Raw genomic sequence first — 25837 nt, 5'->3', positions numbered from 1 at the left:
TTTAATCTATAGTTTACTGAAGCAACAGACATGGGACCTGGGGCCTGAAGTCCTAGCACTGCTACAACTTTATTTATGTGACTTTAAACAAATCACCAAACCTGAGTCTCAAAATTTCCTCATCTGTAAAGACAGGGAGAATAACTATACCACCAACCTCATGAGGTTCCTGGAAGGGGAGCACTTTCTAAATTGCTCTATAAATACAAGCCCTCATGATCATCCTCTCATGGCATTTAGCTGCCAACAAGAAAGCCGGCTACAAATTATCCTCGATTCAGAAATCTGTTCCAAATCCTGAAATTGTCACATCATGAATTCAGGATAAATCCACTTTTTCATGAAATCTCTTTGGTTAAAATATTATTTATTTGGAACACTACCCTGGTCTATATGCTGAATGAGGGCACAGTTTTTATGTACTTCTGAGTCTCCGTTCAGTTATCCCAAGCGGTACAGAGTCCATTATACCATTACATCATGCAAGCACCCCAAATATCCCAATATCAGCAGACTGGGCCCAGAGGTTTCTGGGTAGGGGAACAGACTGGCAAAGCCCCGAAGGTTCTGGCCTTCCTACCTCAAACCAGCTGTATAAGCAGCTGCAGGGTGGAGTGGACATGGGGGCGGGGAAGAAGATGCCTTTGGAAGGGAAAGGAGAAGGCAACGGCTTTTCCAGCAGCCTTTTCCATCCCTTGGGCTTCCCTATGGGTTTGCTCATTGTGAATATCTGTAAATATTCTATGAGACAAAAATCATTGCTGATCTCACTGTCTCAGTCATTCTATGCACATTTATTTTTTCTAACATTTTACTCCTAACAAAACCACCACTCGTGTTTTAGATACTAGGTATTAGACTGGACCTTAGGAGTCTTTTAGTCCAACTCCCACACTTTACTGGTAAGGAAGAAAAGATCCAAGTGACAAAAAGGATTTGAAAGCAGGGCCTTTTCATCCCAAATCCACTTCATCCTGACATTTGTATATAAAAAGCATATGACAGTGGCGTATTAGAGCACATACACGTCTACATATGGTGTGCATTCATATAATAAGTAGCATTTATGCACAGCTTTAAGATTTGTAAGGTGGGTTTTTTTTATACAATAACTCATTAAATTAACGGCATAGTCAGACTGTCAGGCCCAGTGTCAGGAAGACTTTAAAATTTTAAAATTAAAAGTCATTTAACACTAGTTGGCTCAGTTTCCTTATCTGTAAAATGAGTTGGAGAATGATACTGAATGGGGTCACAGAGTTGGACACAACTGAAATGATAGTATGTATATATGAATAAATAATGTTTATTATCCATTAGTATTTATGGATATGTATGTATGTATATATATATATATATATATATGCACACAAGAATATCTGGATTATGAGGGTGCATATTTTATGTGTTTACATATAAATGCATATTTATATTATATATATATAATGTATATATATATATAAATGTACAAATGGTCTAATCAATCACCACATTCATGTTTTTAATATCTGCCACTTGCCCCTTCCCAGACCACACATACACATGATACAGACACACACAACAAAAGCCTGAGGAATGTAACAGAGCCCTGCTGCACTGCCAGCTCCTTCTCCGCCTTTTTCTGTCTTTTCACTCTCTGGAAAGCACAAACCCTAATCACTCCCTTCCACGAAAGAGAATCTCAGAGCTCCCCACAAGAGCTCTTCCTATAATTTGACAGCCCCGCAGCCCCCACTTGCCGAGATCAATGCGTCAGCCTTCAAAGGCTCCCAAACTGGGGAGCAGGCGGCCCACTTAGGAAAGATGCTCAGGCAGTGATTCAGAACACGGGAGGTTGGGGGGGGGGGGGGGGTTTGACAGCATCATACAACATGCCCAGGGATCAGAGCTGTGGAACAAATGCAGCTCAAGAGACGAAAAACCCTCCTTTGGTGCTGACAACATCTGTTTTATTTTGAAGAGTTGCTAAGGAGAGTTCTGGTCGGGCCAACATTGTTCCAGTTCAGTTGCTCCCTATGTGTTGTGCACGTGGTTTGCATGGCAGGGAGAAAGGCTCCTGGATAAACCTTGTTTCCTAAGCAATTCAGACACGAAAGGACTCCCCTGATAAAGTGGGGGACCAGGTGGCAAAATGGAGAGAGAGCAGAAAAGTCTTTTTTTTTTTTTTTTTAAGTTCAAAACTGGCCTTAGACACTTACTCAGACATCTGGGAAAATCATGTCCCCCTGTCTGCCTCAGTTTCCTCATCTGTAAAATGAGCTGGAGAAGGAACTACTACTCTTGTATCTCTGCTGAGAAAATCCCAAATGGGGAATCATACATGGCTGAACCACTTGGGTGACTTAAAGAGCCATTTGGACCACAATCCTCTGATTCCTTGCAGTTTATATTAAAACACTGAGAAAGCATGACCTAATAGATGGGACACTGCACTCATTCAAAGACCCAGATTCAAATCCCACCATAGATATTTCCTTGTCCATGGACCACTTCTTCACCAAACCCGTTTCCTTAATTATAAAATGAGGGTGTTGTTCTGTATGGCCCCTGAGCTTGCTTTCAACTCTAAATCTATGACCTCATGAACATTCATCAGCTTGCAAAATAAAGTGGATCCTCCCCACACACCCCATCCAGGGAAGGTGGGTCCGTGAGACAAAATACAAAAATAGGCAAAGGGGTCTGAACCCATGTGGAACTGACAACAGTTGATACTTGTGATTGCAAAACAATTCTGCAGCTGAATCACACAGCTGAGGAAAAGTTAAGTATGTTTAATTAGAAATAATGATAACTGGCATTGACCCAGAATATCAAAATCTGCCATGTGCTTTGCATTTAATTTTTCTTCATGGTAGCACTGAGGTCAGCAATACAAGGATATTTATTTAAGTTTTACAGATGAAGAAACTGAGTCTCTGACAGGTTACAGATCATATAAGTAGATAAATAATAAAGGACAAAACCAACTTGAGAGAAGCCAAAGGATCTCAGGAGGCTTTATCCTTGATTACCTGAATTCCCTTTGATAGTGTCCACATGGGCCATTAGCCTGCCCTGGGGTTTATACTAGCTAGGGCAGCGGTTCTCAAAGTATGGTTAGAACAGGGGTCCTCAAACTACGGCCTGCGGGCCAGATGCGGCAGTTGAGGACGTTTATTCCCCTCACCCAGGGCTATGAAGTTTCTTTATTTAAAGGCCCACAAAACAAAGTTTTTGTTTTTACTATAGTCTGGCCCTCCAACAGTCTGGGGGACAGTGAACTGGCCCCCTATTTAAAAAGTTTGAGGACCCCTGGTCTAGAGAATCCTGAGGATCTCTGAAACCCTTTTAGAGGGTCTACAAATTCAAAAATAGTTTTTATTTCCAATATGGTAAATGTCTATAAATATAATCTAGATAAACAAAAACGCTTTGGAGAGATCCTCAATCATTTTTAATAGGATAAAGATACTGAAAACAAAAATTTGAGAACCACTGAGCTAGGGTATAAACTCAAAGCAATGATGATACCAGGGTTTTAAAGTAATGGAATGGGAATTTCTTTTAAGGCTTATAAAGCCCTTCCTTACAAAAATCTTGAAAAGCAGGTTGTAAAGACAGTTATCATAACTTAAAAAAAAGAAATCTTAAAGAAGAATATTGAATATTCAAACATAAAGGACATTATTGTAACTCATCAAAAACCTAAAGTAAGTTAACTTGATTAAGCATATTTTTAAAAAGTAAACTTAAAGAACTTTGAAAATAAAACTCAAAATACGATAGGGGGGGCCAGAAATTAGGGTAAGCCTAAATCATACTTAGTGAAAACTTATTTTTTACAAGTATATTTTCCATTTCATTCTCATCATGGTACTTGTGTTTTCATCAATTCTTTTTACAAATAAGAAGACAATGGTCCAAAAAAAAAAAAAAAAAAAATGAAGCATCTTAAGCTACAATCACTGAGTAAATGGTATAGTTCAGTTTTTTAACCCAATTCTTTCTTCACACTACACTACTGTAGGCTGGTATGATGGTGCAAAAAAAGGCATGTGAACTTTTTTTTAAAGACCAATGTACTATGGCTGAGCAGCAATCCTGAATCTGAAGCATGGAGAATATTGTCTTCATTGTGTCCTCTTCATTGGAACAGTCTCCCCTTCAGTTTAAGAGGAGGAGAAAAAGAAAAAGGGCAAGCTGACCTCATTCAATGCCGACTTCATTCAGCCTGGCTAATTTCATTTGGAATAACAATGAAAAGAGAATTTAGGAGGGGAGAGTTCAAGAGTTTGGGTTATTTCAGCCTAAAGATCTAATTTGGGGGTGGAGGCCTAGGAAGACAAGGGTGAAGAGGAGAGCCGGAGGCTTAATCCTCTTCAGTTACAAGAAAAGTTACAAGGTAGGGGATTATGGGTGTGCAATATCTCATATACAGTTGGATTTGGTTTGTTTAGATCAAAGTGGTTCCCACCCTTCCCTCATCCCTTAACCCCTTTTTTATCCTTAGTTATGAGGAATGACTCTTTGGGTGGGGTAGGGTTATATTGGGATAAAAGATATCAATAATCTCTCTTTTTTTTTTTTTTTTTTTAAATTGCAGCTTGGGAGTTGGCAATTCACATTTTTAAAGCACTTTAAAGTTTGCAAAACAGTTCCCTCAGAATCCCCCTGAATCTAAGTAATACAAGCATTGTTATCTGCATTTTACAGATGAGAAAATGGAAGTGGGAGACAGGCTGAAGATTACACAGGCTAAGATGTGAGTTTCAATCTGTCCATTCTGGCCCCTGTATTCTTCCTTTTCCATTACATAGAAAAGTAATGCTTCTGGAAATTATCTTGACCATCCAATAGTGCTCTTCATTAGTTTTATCTGGGGCCAGTTGAGGAAGCTAAAATACTCTGACAAAGTACACAGGCTCCTGACACTGAGGAATAAAATCTCTCTGGATTCTGGGAGGACTCAAAAGGAAAATCCAGTCTCCCTTAAGTGAGGAAATCCTCTCCTTTCCTTTCTGCTTTAGGCTTTTGGAAAAGCACCAAGATAAACTCAGAGCCCCTGCCACAGTTCCTAGGAGTTTCAGGAGAAGGGAAGAAAGAATGATACTCCATCCTTTCTCGGATGAGGATTCGTTTCAAAGAGCTATTCAGGAACACCCTGATGCTATAAATCTGAGCAACAAAAGGAGATTAAATTCCCTCCAATGAAGGCATTGAGACCGAAGCCACATTATCCAAACACTTCCCGTGCCTTCTAGATTCAGGGTCAGTTTGGTTTCGTTCCTGGCTGAGGATGTACCTGGTCAAAAGTTCATTTCTGCTGATATGTGGGAAGTCAAAATAAAGCAGATAATTTGTTCAGGCCCAGAGCTATGTGGGAAGAAGAAAAGCTCTTTTCATGAATTCTATTGATAACCAAGTCACTTACCCAGCAAGGTGACCTCCACTCCAGCTGGTTCAGACATCTTCTCAGCCACCTTCTGCCAGGTCCTGTTATGCCTAAGTGCCCAGAGGGCCACATGGCAGAAATAGTAGCCAGAGTTTTCTTTGTTAGCATCTCGCACTAGCAGGCGGTACGAGTGCATATCCACACGATTTAAGGTAACTGTCAATGGGCTGTGCACCACGGAATTATGGTCCATGCTTGCCAAAATGTGTGCATCAGGCAAAGAACTGTCAGGTGCCTTGCTAAAGTACCACGTGATTTCAGCCTGGATATCATCCTTCTGATCAGTGGCGATGCTGCAGGTAAGATCCAGGTCATTTCCTTCAGTCACGGATACATTATTCTTGGTAACAGTTGCTCTTAAGGCTTAAAAATTAAAAACAATATTGAGAAATCCTGATAAATCAGATAATTCAAACCTCAGATTAATTTATTTTTAGATCCTTTAAAAAATATTTTTATTTCATTAATTATTTCCTAATAGTATGCAAAAAAAAAAAAAAATTAACACTCATTTTTAAAGAATTTGAGTCCCAAATTCTTTTCCTCCTTCCTCTCCCCACCCCTTGCAAAGGAAAGCAAGAGAATTTTAAAATTCTTCTTAACGTAATTGAGGGGCTTCGGAAGTATTCCAAAATATCTGTTGAATAAAATAAAACCTTTTACTCCTTTATGAGACTTAACTTTAAAAAAAATCTTTAAAGACAAAGATCAAATTACCTCCTCCAACTCAGGGAAAATATAGACCATAACTTTGGCAATTTTAGAGATGTAGAACAACCCAGGATCAGCTGGGACTATACATTATTCTGAGAAGTGATGCTCTTTCCAGCACAAAGAACAGAAGAATTCAGAGGAAAGGGGCCAAAATGGTGAGAAGCCAGATGACTTTCCTCCTAAGTCTTCAATGGTGTGACTTCATAATAAGGTTAGTTCCAAAAACATTAGACATACCCACATACAAATCAAATATAAAAACAGATTATAAAATTCTAGACAAATAATTTTTATAACTTAAGTCAGATCCATTTCATTAGTGAGGCTAATCAAGAGCTGACTCTATTTGGATATAATATTTCAGGTATCTTCTTTTATCCAACAGCAGACCCACCGATGGAGTTTCCACTATTTGCTTCCAAAGCTTTCCACTTAGTGATACTTTAATTTATTTTTTAAAAAAGAAGCTGAACATCTGTAATCTAAGTACAACAACACTCAGCTTACTGATGATGATCTGGAAACAATTATACAGATGAAAAATAACTGTTCCCAAGAGGTTAATGGCTCAGCAAATCCCTAAGGTTCTCTGGCAAGAGTTATTCAGTGGTAACAGCTGTACCCAATGAGTAGGACAAAGTGAGGTTGGTGCCCAGTTTGGGGGAGGGAAAGAATCCTAACCTAAAAAGCTCAAGTCCTCCCTAGTGAATGACTTTCATTTGAATCTAAATAAAACCTGAAATACATTTCAAACAAGCTTTTCAGGGCCATTTTAAAGTCCATTTAGATAAGAACGAGAAGCAAGTCTTAGTGTTAGAGAAAGGAAATGTTATAGCTTGTTTCCAGTTTCTGGATGGAAATACATAATATATGTGTGTATGTATGTATGTATATATATCTCTTCTCTCTGACACACTATTTAAAGGACTTAAATGAAGTTATATATATATATATATATATATATATATATATATATATATATATATATATATATATCTTCTCTCTGACACACTATTTAAAGGACTTAAATGAAGTTTAAGGAAGTCTTACAATTTGGAACAGATGAAAACCTCCAATTTTCCCCACCCCATTTGATGGTTAGACTTGCCACCATACATAATGCAAGGGAACGGGCACATATAATATATAATTGTATATAATACTTACTAAATACCAGGTACTCTATTATATGTTTTCATAAACATTACTCATAACAACTCAGGGAGGTAGATGCTTGCTATTATTATCCCCATTTTGCAGATGAGGAATGGAGGCAAATAGATTTAAGTGACTTGCCCAGAGTTTACGATTGGATTTGAACTCAGGACTTCCTGACTTCAGACCATATTGGAGGCCTTGATAAATATTTCTTGACTAATATCTCTACCCCAGCTTTAATCTTTAGTTAACTGGTTCTCTCCCTGCTATTTACAAACACTTAAGTCTTACATGCTTTTTCTAAAAGAGGGCAGGTTCTCTCTAATTATTCATCATCTATGAATTCTCTCCCCCATCAAAGATCCTCTGGGTCTATTCACTGAGTCACCCAGCTGCCTCTAATCATTTAAGGATCTCTTGCCACCAAAGACAGTCTATGACAGAAAGCAGCATAGGGCAGAACCTTGTTAAATGCAGCAGGGACAGTCTTGATTCAGACAAGCATGTGCAAATTTCTTGCCAGGCCCTCCTTTAACCATATCACATTATACTGTGTTTCAGACTTATTTGTGTACATGTAGGTCTCCTCATGTTGAGATCGACCGAGCCCACACAATCCTTACGCTCCTAGCACCTACCCCTTGCTCATCACACTTAGTAACTGCTGAAGGCAAAAGTCTTAATATTATTGCGACATTTTTATTAATTCAATAGAAAACTTCTGCCATAGCTCATATAGATAGGAATAAGAAAATTTATGCTGCTACAGCTTTAAAATCACAACTATAATTTCTTTTAACTATAAGACATAAACCCATATTTATGTTGTTTTTCAACCACACAGTGACTTCTATTTCCCCTTGAATTTTCTCTTCTGTAAACTGGTTGCAGAGCAGAATCACTACTGCCAAAGGATGGAGAGCACACACTCATTTCTTGCTTTGTCTCAGGATCTTTCATGGGGGAGAGAATGCATAGATGATGAATACTTAGAGAGGACCTACCCTCTTTTAGAAAAATCGTGGAAATATATTGTATTTAAGATATATTTTAACATGTTTAACATGTATGAGACTGACTGCCATCTAGGGGAGGGGGTGGAGGGAGGGAAGGGAAAAGTTGGAATAGAAGTGAGTGCAAGGGATAATGTTATAAAAAATTACCCATTCATATGTTCTGTCAATAAAAAGCTATAATGAGGAATGAAGGAAGGAAGGAAGGGAGGGAGGGAGGGAGGGAGAGAGAGAGAGAGAGAGAGAGAGAGAGAGAGAGAGAGAAAGAGAGAAAGAGAGAAAGAGAGAAAGAGAGAAAGAAAGAAAGAAAGAAAGAAAGAAAGAAAGAAAGAAAGAAAGAAAGAAAGAAAGAAAGAAAGAAAGAAAGAAAGAAAGAAAGAAAGAAAGAAAGAAAAACCGTGGAAGACTTTACTACTTGTACATAGCGGGGGAAAAAACCAAAAGACTGGGAGTAACTAAAGATTAAAGTTGAGGTAGAGATATTTATCAGTCAACAAATATTTATCAAGGGCCAATGTGCCAAGCACTCTGCTAAACAGTGAAAGATAAAAAGAAAACAAAACTATGGTCCCTTTCTCATCAATTCTACATTTGAACTAAGAGGCAACAGGGAAACACTGGAATTTCTTGAACAGGGGATGATATGGTCAGATCTGCACTTTAGGAAAATGACTTTTGACATAAGTGGAAGACAGATTGCAGGGAGGAGAGACTTGAAGGCAGAGAAATTGGGAGTAATCTGCTAGAGAGTATGGGAGAGGACTGATCTATATGAAAAAGAAGATGGCATAGATTTCTATAGAAAGTCAATCCACAGATGGTAAGGTCATAAGTATTAAGGAAATCAGCATCATGTCTTTATTTTAATTTTTAATTTTTTTTTCCTTTAAATCTCAGCTTCTAAAACTGTGGATTGTCTAAATGTGGAAGTTGCAAAATTATGATTTATTATGAATAAACACTTGATTTGTAAATCTATTTAATATAATTATACGCCCCAAGCCATGTAAAAATTTCTTCGGTGAAAAGGGGTTGCAAGGAAAAAGTTTAAGATGCCTTGCTTTAAATAAAAATAAAATAAAGGAAGACTCAGCAATAGAATGTCACCAACTGTTTAAGGATATTTCTCCTGCTTTTCATTAGTCTATCATATTGATTCAACTATGGAGCACACTAACTATATTCACTACCCCAACTCTTATAGAATCTAAATGTGGCCTATAACTTATATATTTCTTTTCTTTTTTTGCTGCGGCAATTGGGATGAAGTGACTTGCCCAGGGTCACACAGCTAGGAAGAGTTAAGTGTCTGAGGCCAGATTTGAACTCAGATCCTCCTGACTTCACTGTGCCACCCAGCTGCCCCTATAACTTATATTTTTCAATATACTTGTATAATAGAATTTCAGTTGCAAAAGATATCAAGGATATTTGGACAAGAATCTTTTCTTCCAACATGCTAGACAAACAGTCAACCAGCTTTTCCACAAACCCCTCTAAGTATGGAGAAGAACTCTCTACCTCCTAAAGCAACCCATTCCATTTTTTTTTTTTTTTTTTTTTTAGAGAGATCTGTTAGGAAAAAATTTCCCATGTTTCCAGCCAAGTCTGTGTCTGTGCTGATCCTACCACTTACTACCATTTGTGTTCTGCTAAACAGAAGATGACTAATCCCTCTTCCATTTGACAGCCTTGCAAATAAAGACAATTATTACATGCTCTCTAAGTCTTCCCTTATCTAGGTTAAGCATCCCTAGCTCTTTCAGTTAGCCTACCACAGAGGAATGGTATCTAGAGTCCTTATCACCTTATTTGTCCTCATGAGAAAAAGTCCAGCTTCTCCAGGTTTTTCCTAAAATGTGCCCAGAACTGAATTCAGTAATTCATTTGTGTTTTGCCTGGGGCGGAGTACATTTTGAATTATCACCTCTGGGCCTCCATGAATGTAAAGTGAGATCACATCAGCACCTTTGGCTGTAAATATCAACCACCATCTTTTTCCCTTGCAAAAAGATTTCATCTTAAAATCAGGTGGAGGGCTCATGTCTGGATGTCACCAACTTCTGCTACTTCCAAATCCAATGGCTACAGTGTGAAAAGACACTGGAGAGAGAATGCTGGATCTGGATTGTATGGGTTCAAATTAACCATTGTCACTTCCTGCGTGAGTGACCAATCTCTCTGAGCTTCAGCTTCATTTTTTATAAAATGAAAGGGTTGAACAGAAAGGTCCCTGAGATGTCTTCCTATTCTAAATCCCTGATCTATGAACACTTTAAAATTTAATATTTATTAATATTTTCTCATTTTAAGTCTACATAAACATCAAACCCATAAATCACACCCTGACTTGTAGCATTTGCTGATTTCCAAGGTGTAAATGCTCACACTGAAAAGTTCGCAGTTGGAATGTATGAGCCAGAATGAGTTGGCTACAGCAAACACACCCTTGCCCTGTCTTAGTACAATTGTGCCTCTAAAGGAAATGTCTTAGAATAACAGAACTCATTATTTAGAAAGGCCTTAAAAACTTATCTAGTCCAATCCCCTGCCATTCTCACTAATTCTCCACTGGAACGTAGGCTCCTTGAGAGTTGGGATAATTTCATTCTTAGTATCTGTATCCCCAGTACCAAAGACAGGGCTTGGTAAGGAGGAGACACTTCCATAATTAATGACTGACTGATACTGTCTTCATTCCTCTGCTCTCTAAATGGGAACGATATGGCCCTCATGCTTAAGAAAAGAAAAATAAGTTTGACTTCATATTTTATATATATATTTACTGAGGTAATTGGAATTAAGTGACTTGCCCAGAGTCATACAGCTAGGAAGTATTAAGTGTCTGAGACCAGATTTGAACTTGGCTCCTCCTGACTTCAAGGCTGGTGCTCTGTCTACTGCACCAACTAACTGCCCCATTCTTACCTCATTAAAAAAAAATGTTCAAAGGTGCCCTTAGTGGCAAACCATACTACTTAAACCTCTAGAGCACTGAGTTAGTTATCTGCCACAGGGAGCATCCACATCTTGGAATAAAAGACCATTATGTGTAGAGGCTCATGCTGAACATCAGTAGAGGCCATATAGGAAAATAAAGAAATAATTTTTGGCCTAAGGAACTTTCAGTTGGAGGAAGAGAGCTTATTTGTAGGAACCTAAGACTAGCCTGGGCAAATCTATGTAATGCGAGAGGTTAGTGGGACAATCAGATTCATGAGAATCCAAAAAGATTTGAAATCTAAGGAAGTCAGGGTACAAACATAGAAAGGAATGATGATCGTTATTATTTTAAAAACCTTTGGTAAATCCAAGTTCTCCTGATAGCAAGGCACTGTGCTGAGTATCAGACCAAGAGACAAACTACCATACAAACTAATCTGAGTAGAAATTCATATGACATAGAAAAGAGGGAACGTGAGCTTTGAAAGCGTATGAAAACAAACAAAATATGTTAAAGACAGGGGACTCCCAGTGTGGGAAATTCTTTCACTAAAACTGATCACTACTCATCTATCTATAAATTAGTACATAAGCTCTATGGAGTTGCCAAAGACAAATGTAAAGTGACTTACCCAGAATTATAAACCTAGCAAGAGTGAGAATCAGGATCTGAAACTATGTCTTCATAATTCTAAGCCCAATATGCTGTCCATGACATCATGCTGCCTTTACTTAAGTAGTATTAAAATAAATAAAACAAGTTACATCTGGAGAGCAGAGTAAAGAGTTCCTGCTAGAACTTTCATTTAAGGTAGATTCCTAAGCCAGCCACCATTTCATCTGTCATCTGGACATATGCCTTTGGATTTTTATATCATAGCCCTTGTCTGGTACCTTTCCTCTCTCCCTTTTCAGTTTTCTTTTGTGTGTTGTCTTCCCCCATTAGACTGTAAGCTCTTTGAGGGCAGGAATTGTTTTTTTTTTTTTTTTTTCATATTTGTATGGCCACCACTTAGCATTAGGTATTTCTGCACCATTTAAATACAATCGAAGTGGATACAGTTATGGAAAAGCCAGCCAGGAGTCAGGAATTTCCTGTTTAAATGAAAATGGCTTCCTCAATTTGGAAACACCTAAACAAATCATGGCTCATGAATGTAACAGAGCATCGTTACTCTTTACGAAATGATGAATAGAGGGAATACAGAGAAGTATGAGAAGACTTATAGAAACTATCATAGAGTGAATTAAACAGATCAGGAAATATATGACAGTAGTAAAGTAAATGGGAACAGCAAAAAAAAAAAAAAAAAAAAAAAAAAGGTAACAAAACCAGCGTGATGATTATAAAGAACAAGATTGGTGTTAAAGAAATGAAAAAATATATCTCCCTCTCTTATTTGCAGAGGTGAGAAGCTATGGGTATGGAAGTTCCCAGATACTGTCAGACTCAGTTAATGTGATTGTTATTTCTGTGATGGATTTGGCTCTTTTCAACAATGAGGTGATTCAAGGTAGTTCCAATAGGCTTGGGATGGAAAATACCATCTGCATCCAGAGAGAGAACTATGGTGACTGAATATGGATCAAAGCATAGTATTTTCACCTTTTTTGTTGTTATTTGTTTCTTCCTCATGATTTTTTCCCTTCTATTCTAATTTTTCTTGCACAACATGCCAAATATGGAAATATGTTTAAAAGAATTGCACATATTTAACCTATATCACATTACTTGCTGTCTCAGAAATTTGGAACACAAAGTTTGAATATTAAAAACTATCTTTATGTGTATTTGAAAAAACAAAATGCTACTGAACATCAAAAAAAAAATGTGATTGTTGTTTGTTTTTGAACTGGCTTTTCCCACTCTCACTTTTTCTTATTCTTTGTTACAGGTAGAAGAGGGGAGAAGAAAACATGTGGAAATGAAGGTGATGTAAAAACAAAAGACATGATTAAAAATTAAAAGAAAAAAGGAAATGGACTGGTAAAGAGGAGTTCAGGAAGAAAAGAGATAATCAAGAGGAGAAGACTAGCTTAAGAAATGGAGTTCTCCCTCACTGAAATCTTCAAGCAGAAGTTGGGTAGTTCTAGATGGGGTTTTATTTTCAGGTGTGTTTGTGGAATATATGGTAGTCAGTGAGGTCCTGTCCACCTCTGGGATTCTGTTATTTTGAAATTCTTCAGAGAAAACTTCATGGAGGTACAAGTGAGATTCAACCAGATGTAATAAGATAACATTCCATTTTTTAAATTCATAAAAATCTTTTAAAAGAGTCCATATATTGAGATGTTTATTGTCCTTTGGGGTATATTTCACATGATGATGAACCTCATGTTCATGCTTTGTCCCAGATTCCACATGCAAGGGAACAGAAGACTTGGTGGACAGAAACAGGCAAAAATTTGGGTCCTTAAGGTCATTCCTTACAAGTTACATCTGTTAGTGCTATGGATATTCACATCTTGTTCCTGTTAATATATACTTTTTTCTATATGGTCCTGATCCACTAAATAGATGGCACTAAGGAAGAAGGAAGAATCAGAGATTTCCCAGAGAGGCATGTTTTTACCATTTACAAAATAAATGGTGCCTATAATTGACATGGTTTCAACACCGTGATATCGCCTTTCTCTTTGCCTCAGCTAATGGGATCTCACCCATCCCGTGACTCTCGCTTTTTAAATAGCAGACAGCTTTGGCCACAAGTCCTCTCATCGTGTCTCCTTGCAATACTCTACTATATCCAACACCATCAGATAGAAATTCAAAATAGAAACAAAACAAAATTTATTGGACTTTGAATTCGTTTTATAGTCAATAAATGTGAAGAATTAAATAAATAAATAAATGATACCTATTTAGAAACTCAGGTGTCCACTTCCCTGATATCACTTTCAGGCATTGTATTGTATTTACCAATGCTTTGTTTACTAATACATTAATCCACAAGCAATTTAATAAAGTTATACTCTATTCAGCAACATCTGGATAGGGAATTTTTATATATCTGTTAACATTTCCCCCATTGAATTGGAGAGATTTAATCCGGAACTCTAAGATAGGGAGCCCCAATGAGCCAATCAAGAAAATTAACCTTTGTAACAGGCTACTATAATATCCATCACTCTGGAAGCCTCATGGTAGAGTGGAAAGGGCATTAGTTCAGAAGTCTAGAGTATTTAGTTCCCACCTCTACTGTTAACTTACTTATGTGACCTTGGAAATCACGTCCCTTCTCTAAAAATGAAGGGGTTGGACTAAATGGACTGCGAGATCCTTTTAGCTCCAGGCTTGATTCTATCACACTATATTTGGCTCCACATGCCTCACCACAGATTTTAAAAAGGCAAAGAAAGAAAGGGAATGCAGTAATGGTAGCTTCCATCATCCTCCTTTTCTCTCCCCAAGTCTGGTCAATTTAAGGGATCACAGGATCGCAGACCCAGAGTTGGAAGGGGTCTCACCTATTTCAATCCCCTCATTCCACACACAAGCAAAAAGAAGCCCAGAGGGGTAGAGCAGGGGTCCTCAAACTTTTTACATAGGGGGCCAGTTCACTGTCCCTCAGACTGTTGGAGGGCCGGACTATAGTAAAAACAAAAACTTTGTTTTGTGGGCCTTTAAATAAAGAAACTTCACAGCCCTGGGTGAGGGGGATAATCGCGGGCCATAGTTTGAGGACCCCTGGGTTAGAGGGCTTGTCTGAAGTCACATTTTAAGCCATAACAGCTTCTCATCATAGTCTGGTCTAGGATATGACAAAATACACACAAATAGACACAGGAAACCCACCTGTTGGCTGGATCGTCACAGTGGCAACATCCACGCTTTTCTCTTGAATTTCTTGCCATTTTCCCTTCTCTCCAATCCACTCACTGACCACACATTTGTAGGTACCCTGGTCAACTGGCAGTACCCGAGACACGGACAGTCGGTAAACATCTTCCCCAATGGTGTCCAGGCGCAAATCTCCACTCTGGTAGCGGCTTTCATACTGTGGACCAGGATAGAACCTATTCTCATGGGTCCAGGAGAGTATTTTCTGCCTGGCAGGGCCACGGTGAAGCTCCCACATCACAGACAGGTGTGTGTGCTCCAAGGAGACAGAAGAGGCTGAGCAATGGAGTTCAAATGAATCCCCATCCCTCAGGTGCAGGGAGGAAGCAGGCTGGGATTTTGCACTCACTTGCAGAGCATCAGTAAGCACTGTTCCGACAAAACAAAGCTGTTAGGAACACCCAGAATCCTATGTAAAAGTACAAGGCCAATTCTGTAAGCACCAGGTACTCTGCTGGGAGTTCCTGGCCAGGAGCTACAGCTGCAGAGGCTCTAACACCAGCCAGGCTGCAGCTAGTTTGCTCTCTCCCTATTCTTCTTCCCCAAATCAAATACTCCAAATCCTATGTCCCCAATTCCCACTCCCTCCCTAACTACCCATAGAAGACACACCATTCATGATGTAGGATCTTATTAGCACATTTAAAAAATAATTCTATTGTGGTTCAGATGATATTGAAGGAACCACAATGGATCAGAACAATTCTAGCAATTTTCAATCCTAATAAATCTTAATTTCTGCTCTTAAAAAGCTTTTTAAGGAGAATACAGAATGAAATCACAAGCCAGAAGTTTAGGAAAAACTCTGATTCTGAGTTTAGCATTATATTTTCTCTCAATCCAGCCTCCAAACCCAAGAGGGTGGGCAAAAAAGACCTGTTCTAAAGTCAACCAGTGAGAATTCTGCTCCCTTCACAGTTTGACATTGCCTCTGTAGAATGTAAGCTTCTCGAGGACAGAAAATCTCTGGCTTTTATTTTCGTATCCCTGTCACTGAGAAGAATGCCAGGCACACAGTAGGCGCTTAATAAATTTTAGCTTATGATCTAAGTGATCATTGACTGAGATGCATTTATATATAGCGAATACTACAATTTTCTCTATTCTAATCATTCTCTCTGTCTGCTTTCCATATACATATATAAATATATCTTTTTAGTTTTTCTTCTGGACTTGAGGGAAAAAAGAAGGAACTCTAGATTGCTTCCCTTCCAACACCATGAGTCTAATGGAAAAAGCTCTTCTGGCTAGTCACCTAGTGATGATTTTTTTCAGAAATGTAAATTATTTTAACTATTTGTAAGATTTCCTCATGGGATTGTGCATGTACATGGAAAGAGAGTACCCAAGGAACAGAAAAGATGGAAATGCTCAATCATCTTTTCACCTTGAGCCATTCATGTTATCCTATCCATTTATTGGCATCCAGTTTGAAACCTGGGTATCAGTAGACATTGGTGTTTTCTTTTTGGAAGTCCACCTCTTCCAATGAACTAAAATGCACATTTTCCAAGTCTTCTTCTCTATTCAAGGAGCTCTTCCCATTCCAATTTAATTCTAGTACCTTCAATGCATCATCTCCAATTTACCCTATATCTAGCTTATTTGTACAGTGTTATTTCCCCTTCATTAAACTGTGAGGCAGATTCTGCTTTTTCTTTTTTTAGTATTTCTAGCATTTAGTACAGCATCTAGCACATGGTAGGCAATTAATAATTGCTTACTGACTGGCCATGCACTATCCCTTTATTTTTGCCTTCTTATAAGAATTTAGCAGGCAACTATGTGGTATAAAGGCTAGAATATAAGGTCTGGGGTCAAAAGATTGAGTTCAGATAATTTGACCCAATTCATCACACAATGAATTATTCTTCTTATTCCCATTTTAAAGATGAGGGAACTTGGGCTCTTAAATGCTAAACCCTCAGCTCCTGCAGCTGGAATTCCCTCGACAGAACATACCTCTCACTTGCACTGTATCATCATAGTTGCCCTGGACAGTGGCATCTGTGCTGGGGGTGGAACATTTGTACTGCCCTTGGTCAGCAGCCTGGAGGTTCATAATGCGCAGCTCGACGGCGTCGTTGCTGATCCGTCTCAGCTGGATCTCCCCTCTCTGCAGCCGCTCCCTGTACGGCTGGGCTGTGAACGCCGCCTCCCAGGTGCTCACTATCTCCACAAAATGTGTCCCCGAAGAGGAGAAGCTCCAGTCAAAATTCTGCTCGCTGGGGCCATCGTAGTCACTGACGTTGCAGGGAATGACCAGCTCCGTACCCTCCACTCGGATAAGGTCCCCAGTGGGGATCTTTACAACGCGTCCCTGGCAAACCGCTGCAATGAGAGGGAAGCAAAGGTGGACTTTTAGTCCCTGAGGCATCCCAGGGACCAGGGAGACAAGCTTCTGGAGGTTCTTGTCCCTCCACGCCACGTACCCTGAATCCAAGAGCCTTTGGAATAGCAAAGGGCCTAAAGCTATCTCACTGTGGAGATGTGGACTGCAAGGGCTACAACTACTGAAGACCCAGAAAAGGAAATTTTTGCCATCAGTGACTCTACATCAAAAACCAGTATGATCTTACCAATGCAAATGAACTGGAGAAAAGACCTGCCCATCTGCTTTGCCTCTGTACCCTAAAGACCATGAGACCCTTCCATCTGGTTTGTAACTGAAACCTTCTATGTAAGTTGCTTTTCCATTACAATGGGAGCTTCACGGGAACAGAGGCTATCTTACTTTTCTATCTGAACCTCAGGGATTACCCCAGTAATCTTTTTACATTTCAGTGATTTTCAGTTTTGACTCTTTGTGACCCCATTTGGGGTTTTCTTGGAAAAAAGACTGGAGTAGTTTGATATTTTTCTCCAGTTCACTTTACAGATGAGGAACTGAGGCAAATCAAGGTTACATGACTTGTCACCCATCTAGCAAATGTCTGAAGTCACATTTGAACTCAGGTCTCCCTGACTCCAGACCCAGCATTCTATCCACTAAAGCATCTAGTAAACATTTAACAAATAAATGCTTTTCATTCATTCATTCATGGGATAAAAACTACCACGGTCTGTACCATGAAGAAGAAATGTTGTCAAGAATCACTTTGTCAAGGTTTAAGAGCTATACCAAGTAATGTCCATTCCAATTAGTGAATTCCACATGCTCAGTTTGCTAAGATTGACAAAAAAAGGATCTTAAGAATATCCTTTGGGAAGCTTGTTTCTTCTTCCAGTTTCTCAGTTATTCTTTAATATGCTGTCATTCCTTTAGACTTTACCCAAAAGGGAGGGAACAGCACATCAATTATTTATCCCTCTACACTCTACCACTTTCTACCTCTCCTCTATTACAGAACTTTCCTGGGGGCTAATCAGGATGTGATTTTCTTTGACTCATGACAGTTTTTAACTTGAGAGCTATATCTAATAATAAAATGATTAAGCAATGGTTCCCTGGAATGTTTTATAGTTAATGTCAAAAATATGATGATCCTACTGTGTTTTAATTGTCCCTTCTGACTTCCTTATCTAGAATGATAAAAGGCAAGTAACTCATAAGGATGTCCATATTCCCAATTCTAACCATTCATTACTACTGGGAAATCTTTTGAAGTCCTTGATAATAATGGATTTAAGTGGGGTGCTGGGCAGGGAAGCGAGGCAAGGGAAAGTAAGGCAAAATTGTTTTGTTAATATTACCACTTCTGCTGTATATGTTCCTCTGCACACAGCTTGAAGCAAGCAGATTCTAGAAGGAAAAAATCTGAAATTTCCTTGGTATCAGTAATCTTCAGGAACACCAAGTGCCAGCAGTATTTGCAAACTTCGGCTTATGGGGTTTCTAAATACCTTCAGATACCTTAAATGAGAGGCTGTACCTGGCCCAGTAGCAGAAATAGTTACAGGATCAAAGGAGTTGGCTAGTCTTGTGTTCCTTTACCTTTTGAACTGCCATGAATTCTCCTGTAAAGTTAAATACTATGTGTCCCTTTCAACCAATTAGCACCGATTTGGGAAATACTCATGTCAGAGAGGTAGTGACGTGGCAATAGTGAGTGCAATAGTAGGTTTGCTATGATCCTGCTCCAAATACTCACTAGCTGCCTGACTGAGCAAGTCACATAATTTCTTTCTGCTTCCATTTACTCATGTGTGAAATGAAGAACTTGGACTCAATGGTCTCTAAGAATAGTTTTAAATCTATGATCTCTTAATTATTGGTACTGAGAATTCAGAAAGGTCAGTAGGCTGACTGGCTTTCCTTTTCATAATCAGGTAATTAACCATTCCCAATCTTGTCCTTGGGCAACTAGATGGCACAGGAGATAGAATGCCAGGCCCTGGAAATCTCATTTTCCTGAGTGCAAATCTGTCCTCAGACATTTCCTAGCTGTGTGACTCTAAGCAAGTCACTTAGTCCTGTTTGCCTCAGTTTCCTTATCTGCAAAAATGATCTGGAGAAAGAAATCTTTTCCAAGAAAACCCTAGCTGAGGTTACAAAAATTTGGACACAACTTAAGCAATTGAACTTTGTCTTTGAGGGAGAAAAGCATCTTGTTCCAAGGAAAAGAACCACTGATGCAATAGTAATCTCAATATTCAGCCTCGGCAAACAAGAGAAATCATCACAAGTCAAGGAATGCTAAATCATTTATCTGCCTTCCTTAACTCTCTCCTTAAGAAATATATTTTTATTTCTACCATTATGGATGTTAGTCTTATTCAATATATAAGGAATATAGTGCTTGCAAAAGTTGTTTGCTATCATTTTAAATCATTATTCTAATTTTACTATCCCATTAAGCTCCTTTATACAAGCAGAAAGCTGGTTTTCCTCTTCTAAATCATTTGAGATATGTACCAGCAGCTATGATACAGCCCATCGAGGAAAAAAAAAAGTCCAGCTTAGACTTCACTTAGAATTATGACTAAATTTCTTATCAAAAGATTGACTTTATTTCTATTGTGCAAAAGGAACCACAGGAGAACAGGAAAATGAATAAAAGAAAACCTGAGACCTCAAGAGGCTTTGCAAATATCCATGGCAGACAAGATAAGATGTATGAAAAGAATGAGATGCAGTATATGGTGTCAATTTTCTAATGCTAAAGAATTCAGGAGAGGAAGTATTCACAGAGAGACTGAGACTTGCGACTCATAGCTAGCTAGCAGCAGATGCAGAATTAGTTATCTTAACTCTTATTCTAGAGCTTTTTCTCTTATTTTGGAGAATTAGTAGAAAGCACTATGGAGGAAGTTAAAGATCCTGGTTCTGCTAACTTAGCTGTGTGACCTGGGCAAATTATTCTATTTTCTAAGCCTTAATTTTCTCATTTGTTAAATAAAGATGTAGAACTGAATCATCTCTAAGATTCTAAGATACTTTTAAAAATTCTATACTATATAAAGGTACCATAAACCTCTGAGAAAAATGTCTTCCTTTTTCATTCCCATCCAATTCTCTCCAGAAGCTATATATAGGTATTCCTGGAATGCCTGAAATCCCTGCTACTGGGAGGCTGAGACTGGTGAACTGCTTGAGTTTCGAGCTGCAGAAAGAGGGCTTAGCCTGGCCATATTGGAAATGGAGCAGACCAAACCTTCTATGCTAATCATACTAGGACAAGACCTGTGAATGGTCTGATGCACTATTCTAAACTAAATTACACAGGAAGACCCAGGATCCTCACCTCCACCTCCCAGTCCTGGGGTGGAATTTTATAATATATCAGTATTAATATCAATCTACTAATATTGCCAATCTGTAAAGAGGTAGATTTTGTCTCAATGTTTAGTAAAACCTTCTTTAACAATTAGAGTGGTCCAAAAGTTGTAGGGCAGCAGCTGGGTGGTACCACAGAGCACAGAGTACCAAGCCTGGAGTCTGGAGTTCAAATCCAACCTCAGGTCCTTCCTAGCTGTGTGATCCTGGGCAAATCACTTAATCTGGTTTGCCTCAGTTTCCTCACCTGTAAAATGAAGGGCTAAAATCTCCCTCCTAAAAAGATATTTGAATGTGCTATCACAGCTCCTCTTCTCCAGGCTAAACATTCTGATTGCCCTCTTCTAGAGAGACATTTCAGCTTATTTATGTTCTTTTTAGATTGTAATAGCCAGAACTGAATCAAATATGAAATCAAGATTCCCAGATTGGGTGACTAAGAAGATAGTGATAGCAAAAATAAAAATAGAGAACTGAGTAAAAACTGGGGTTTTTCTTGGTACTTTGTTTTGAGAAAGAATGGGGGACAGAGGCCCAGAGGGAAATTAAATTCATTATAGAGATAGAGTTGAAGATGTTGGTGGGACATATAGGTAGAGGTACACAATAGAACAGACAGGTAGAAATTTGAGTCCTGAACTCAAAAGAAGTTGGCCAAAAGATAGAGTTGGAAGGCATCTATATAAAAGCTTACTGAGGGCAAAGAAAGGTTCCCCCCCCCCCTAAATCCTTTAGCAATTAGAACAGTGACTGGCACACAGTATTTATTTACTTATGTTTAGTGGTTGATTAATAAATGAGATTGTTAGAGGATAGAATATAGGGAGAGAAGAGGGCCCAGAACAAAACCTTAGGAAACATTTATATTTAGGAGGCTGAAGAACATTCAGAACAGGAGACCAGAAAGGCAGGAGAATGCTACTGCCCAGTGGAAGAAAGAGTTTCAAGGAGACAAAAATGGTCGGCATTATCTAATGAAGCAGACCAATAAAAAAATGATAAGGATTAACTAAAGGATTAACAATGGATCGATAATTCAATGCCCCATTCAATTGTCCCAATTCCAAACCCAGGAAAGGGGTTTTTCTTTATAGGGGAGACTTGAGTAGGCAACTGGGAAGAAGGAAGTAGACAGTGAAAGACTGAAGATGCAAGAAGCAGACTTACTGTTTTAAAGGAATAAAGTTTAAAAGATGTGGGAAGGGATGGGGATCAGGACTACAGGAGAAACATTAACTTTGGAAAGGAGAAAGGGCACTTTTTCCTAAGGCAATAGGAAAGAAAGAAGATCCAAAGAAATATTGAGAAAGAGAAGTTGAGTGTTCTAGTTCAATCATGGAGAATCGAGGTCAAATGATTGTGAGACCCTGGTCTGTACCTATTTCTGCCATAGTGTTTTCCAGTATCCACAGCAGTATTTTGTCAAATAATGAGTTTTTGTTCCAAAAGCTTAAATTTTTGAGTTTATCATATACTAGAATACCACGGTCATGAGCAATGGTAAGGATCATGCTGAAGTTGTCAAACATCCACTAATGGTAGTCTCCAAGAGCACAGATTAGGGTTTTGTTTTGATTTATGCTTTACATCAGTATTTAGTAGCCCAGGAATACAAAGACTGGGAGTAAATCTGAGAAAAAATGATGCAGTCAAGAGATACTTAAAGGAGCAGAGGTGATATATAAAAATATATCATATGAAAAAGGGTATGATTGTGTACTGAAGTCTCTTAAGAGAATAGAAAGCAGAAGATGGACAAACTGGAGAAAGAGAAAAGGGGAGGTCAATCAGAAGACTCAGTGAAGGCAAGCAGAAGGTACAAGAAGAATGAGTAAGTGGGAAAGAAAAGAAAACTGGGGTCAGAGAAGGGAATTTTAGACCTTGAGATCTTTTGCAAAAACTCTCTGAGTGATGACAAGTTCCAAGGTGTGGCCCTGAGATAATGACAAAGTTTATTATTCTCCCAGGAGGTCAAGTTACATGAGTCACTCCCTCTCTTGGGCTTGGGAATGAAATAATGAGGAAGGGTGACTGATAGCAACACAGAGGAGGTTAATACCTAAACAGCAATTTCCATCTGTAGTATTATATCCCGTCACTATATCTGGTCACTTGTATCTAAGTTTGATCATTAATAAAAACATCAAAATGGCCAACACATCCCTTTTGTATATATGAGTGGAATAATAAAATATCTGGTGAAGTCAGGAAATTAATGGAAGAAATTAAGTTGTAGGAGACCATATTATTAAGCTCTTCTGTGGCCAATGGGATTATGGTTCATAAACTGAGATTCTATTTCACCCCCCAAATCCTGGCAATATCTCCATTTCTCACACTGAGAAGTCAGGGGGTAAATGTGGGAGAAGATGGGATTTCCAAAGAGAGTGATCATCTCCCATCTTCCACTAAAGTCATTCCATCTCAGGGGCTTGCCAAATATTAGAAATTGGCCTTTTTCATACTGAAGCCACAGGACTAGACTCCTTATCCAATCCAAACATACTTCCTGTGTAGTGTCACTTCACTTTATTCAATAGCTCCAAAAGATGGTTAAATTGATCAAAGACTAACACCTCTGAACAACTGATTTAATAATGCAATCTTGGTCTTGTTCATACCTCTGATTACAATCAGTGTGTAGCATCTTCTGGCTACTTTATGTGGGGTGCGGTAATTTGATGGACTCAGTTGATCTATATCTTGGGTAGTGGTCCCAGAAGTTGCCCAGATAACTTTGTCACCAAGTCTCTTGTACAATAGGTCCCCAGTTTAGTCTTGTCCTTCCCAAACTCAATAAAAACTACTCTAAATCATTAGAGGTGTTTTTGTGGACATTAGGCAACCTGAGGCAAGCTGGTTCTAAACTAACTGTTAGTAGCAACTTACCACTCTCCATTACTCACACCTAGTTTTTTCCCCTTCTCTATTTTCCTATTTGGCTATATGCCTTTTCTTCTCTCTGGAAGCCTACAATTATGAGTCAGGATGACAGGTTCAAGTCTTGTCTTGTTACTCACTAGACCATAGGAAAGTCATTTTACTGGCCCCTTTCCCCTTAAGTCTTAGTGTACTCATCTGTAAAACGGGGATAATAATAGAGCCTGATAGTTAGATACTTTGCAAACCTTAAGGTGTTATATCATCACATGGCTTAGCCCTGAAGGTGACATCCAGGGGTGAGGATATTGCTTTCTGCTGTGGGTCCCCAAACAAAAAAATCTGGATTTATTTACCAATTAAGAGTCCCAACCTGAATGGTACTGACCCCTGCATTCCCTTCATTCTATACACCTTCATTCAGCAAAGTGTCATGTGTGCACAGCACAGTGCCAGGTAACGTTAATGAGACAAGGAATCCTTCAATGAAAAACACCTAGCACCAACTCAATGAAGAAATCAGATGATTCCTGGGAAGGTGAACAATAGCAGGAAAGGTAGCTCCATCCCAGAGCTCACCATCGAAACCAGCTGAGAATGATTCCATTTTGTTTACCTCAGGAAAACACCTCCCTGCCCCCAATCCCCAATGAAATGTTCAAAAAAAGCTCCTTGCCAAGAATATTATCCAAAATGAACTCTGGATAGTTAACTCAGCTGAGACCCACGGCATCATTCTGGTAGGATGGTTCTCAACACTTCTGTGAAGTGACACAATCTCATTATCCCACAACCCCAGAATAGCAACATCAAGTTCATTAACGTTTCTTCTTTTAAAAGCTACATAAAGCCAACTAGTTGCAAGCTTTGGCTCCCGCTGAATGGTTTCTATTCTAGACACGGCACTGTTACCTTTTAAACTACATAGGCAGATATAATCAGGTGAAGAAAGAAGAGGAGAGATGAGGAGATGGGAACCCTCTGACATCCTTCACTTGAACCTCCAACCCACAGTGATTTCACTCCCTTCCTCTGTATCCTGGGAGCAACGATTGTTTCTCTCCCTCATTTAATATTTCAGGACACATCCATTAAAAATAAAAACAAGGAGATAGCATGTATCTCTTCCCAAGCTGGACTTTAAACTCCTTGAAAGCAGGAAGTCAATGAATTCCCAGAGCCTAGCCTGCCACCTGGCACACAGAATCTATCCAATAGATGCTTTTTTGTTGGGAGAATTAGTGAGACTGGTGCTGCACAAAGGGCCCTCTGACTGCCTGACATTGGCACTGATTGTCTATACAAATGCCTGGGGCAAGGGCAAAGACCTCTCCAAGAACAGTGAGTAACGAGTGGATACTCTACCTGTCCCCCAGAAGACAAGAGCTGGAACTAGGAAGTGTGGTGGATGAGCAAGAAGAATCAAAAGGAATTTAAAAGGCATTGAAGAGAGGAGATTAAAGAAGAAGCTCAGAATAAGAGAGGAAAGCAATAAGAAGATGCCTTGGGGCCTCTATGACTCCTGGGCTAGAAAGGAAGGTGGAAGGATAAGTTACATTCTTCTCCCATATGGGATTCCAAGAGACAGAATTAGAAAATCCATAAAAGTGATAAGGCAAATCTTCTTAGTCCTTTTTTTTTTTCTATGCTCTAACCCTATCCTTTTTTTAGAACCAAAAATGGAGGACTGGGAGAGATTGTTTGGTCCAATCACCTCATTTTATAGATAAGAAAAGGAGTCCAGAGAGGATAAGGGATTTACTTGGAGTTACATAGAAGAAAAATGGGTGAGAATTCAAACCCAGATGCTCCTAAATCTTCCTCTCATCCCACTGCCTCTTCTTGGCTCCCAAACTCCTCCTTATAAAATGAATTAACCAATTATCACAGATAGTTTCCTTATTATATGCTGGACATAAAAAGAGAAGATACTGTTTCTCATCTTGGAAAGCTTATGTATGATCTGCTTTTGGAAGATGATATACATAAAATATTAAAGCTGGAGAGAATTATTGATTAAATCCAGTCCAAATCTCACATTTTCCAGATAAGTAAACTGAGACCCAGAGAGGAAAAATGACTTGCAAAACTGAGATATGAACCCAGACAGATAGCATGGAGTGATGGAAAGAGGGATG

General features: G+C 38.9%; 1 protein-coding gene across 1 annotated transcript in view; it reads right to left on the bottom strand.

Moving 5' to 3' along the window:
- PTGFRN (prostaglandin F2 receptor inhibitor) overlaps nt 1-25837 on the bottom strand; it is a 75285-nt gene that overhangs the window by 33093 nt on the left and 16355 nt on the right. The window contains exons 2-4 of the mRNA XM_031967369.1: nt 17066-17434; nt 15059-15472; nt 5414-5797 (exon numbers count right to left, since the gene is read on the bottom strand). Coding sequence (XP_031823229.1) covers nt 5414-5797; nt 15059-15472; nt 17066-17434 — 1167 coding nt within the window. The remainder of the gene's footprint in view (nt 1-5413; nt 5798-15058; nt 15473-17065; nt 17435-25837) is intronic.

Source organism: Sarcophilus harrisii, chromosome 4 (genome assembly GCF_902635505.1).
Source record: "Sarcophilus harrisii chromosome 4, mSarHar1.11, whole genome shotgun sequence".
NCBI classification, from domain to species: Eukaryota; Metazoa; Chordata; class Mammalia; order Dasyuromorphia; family Dasyuridae; genus Sarcophilus; species Sarcophilus harrisii.
The sequence above is the reverse complement of the archived record's forward strand: the minus strand, read 5'-3'. Positions and strand labels throughout refer to the sequence as shown.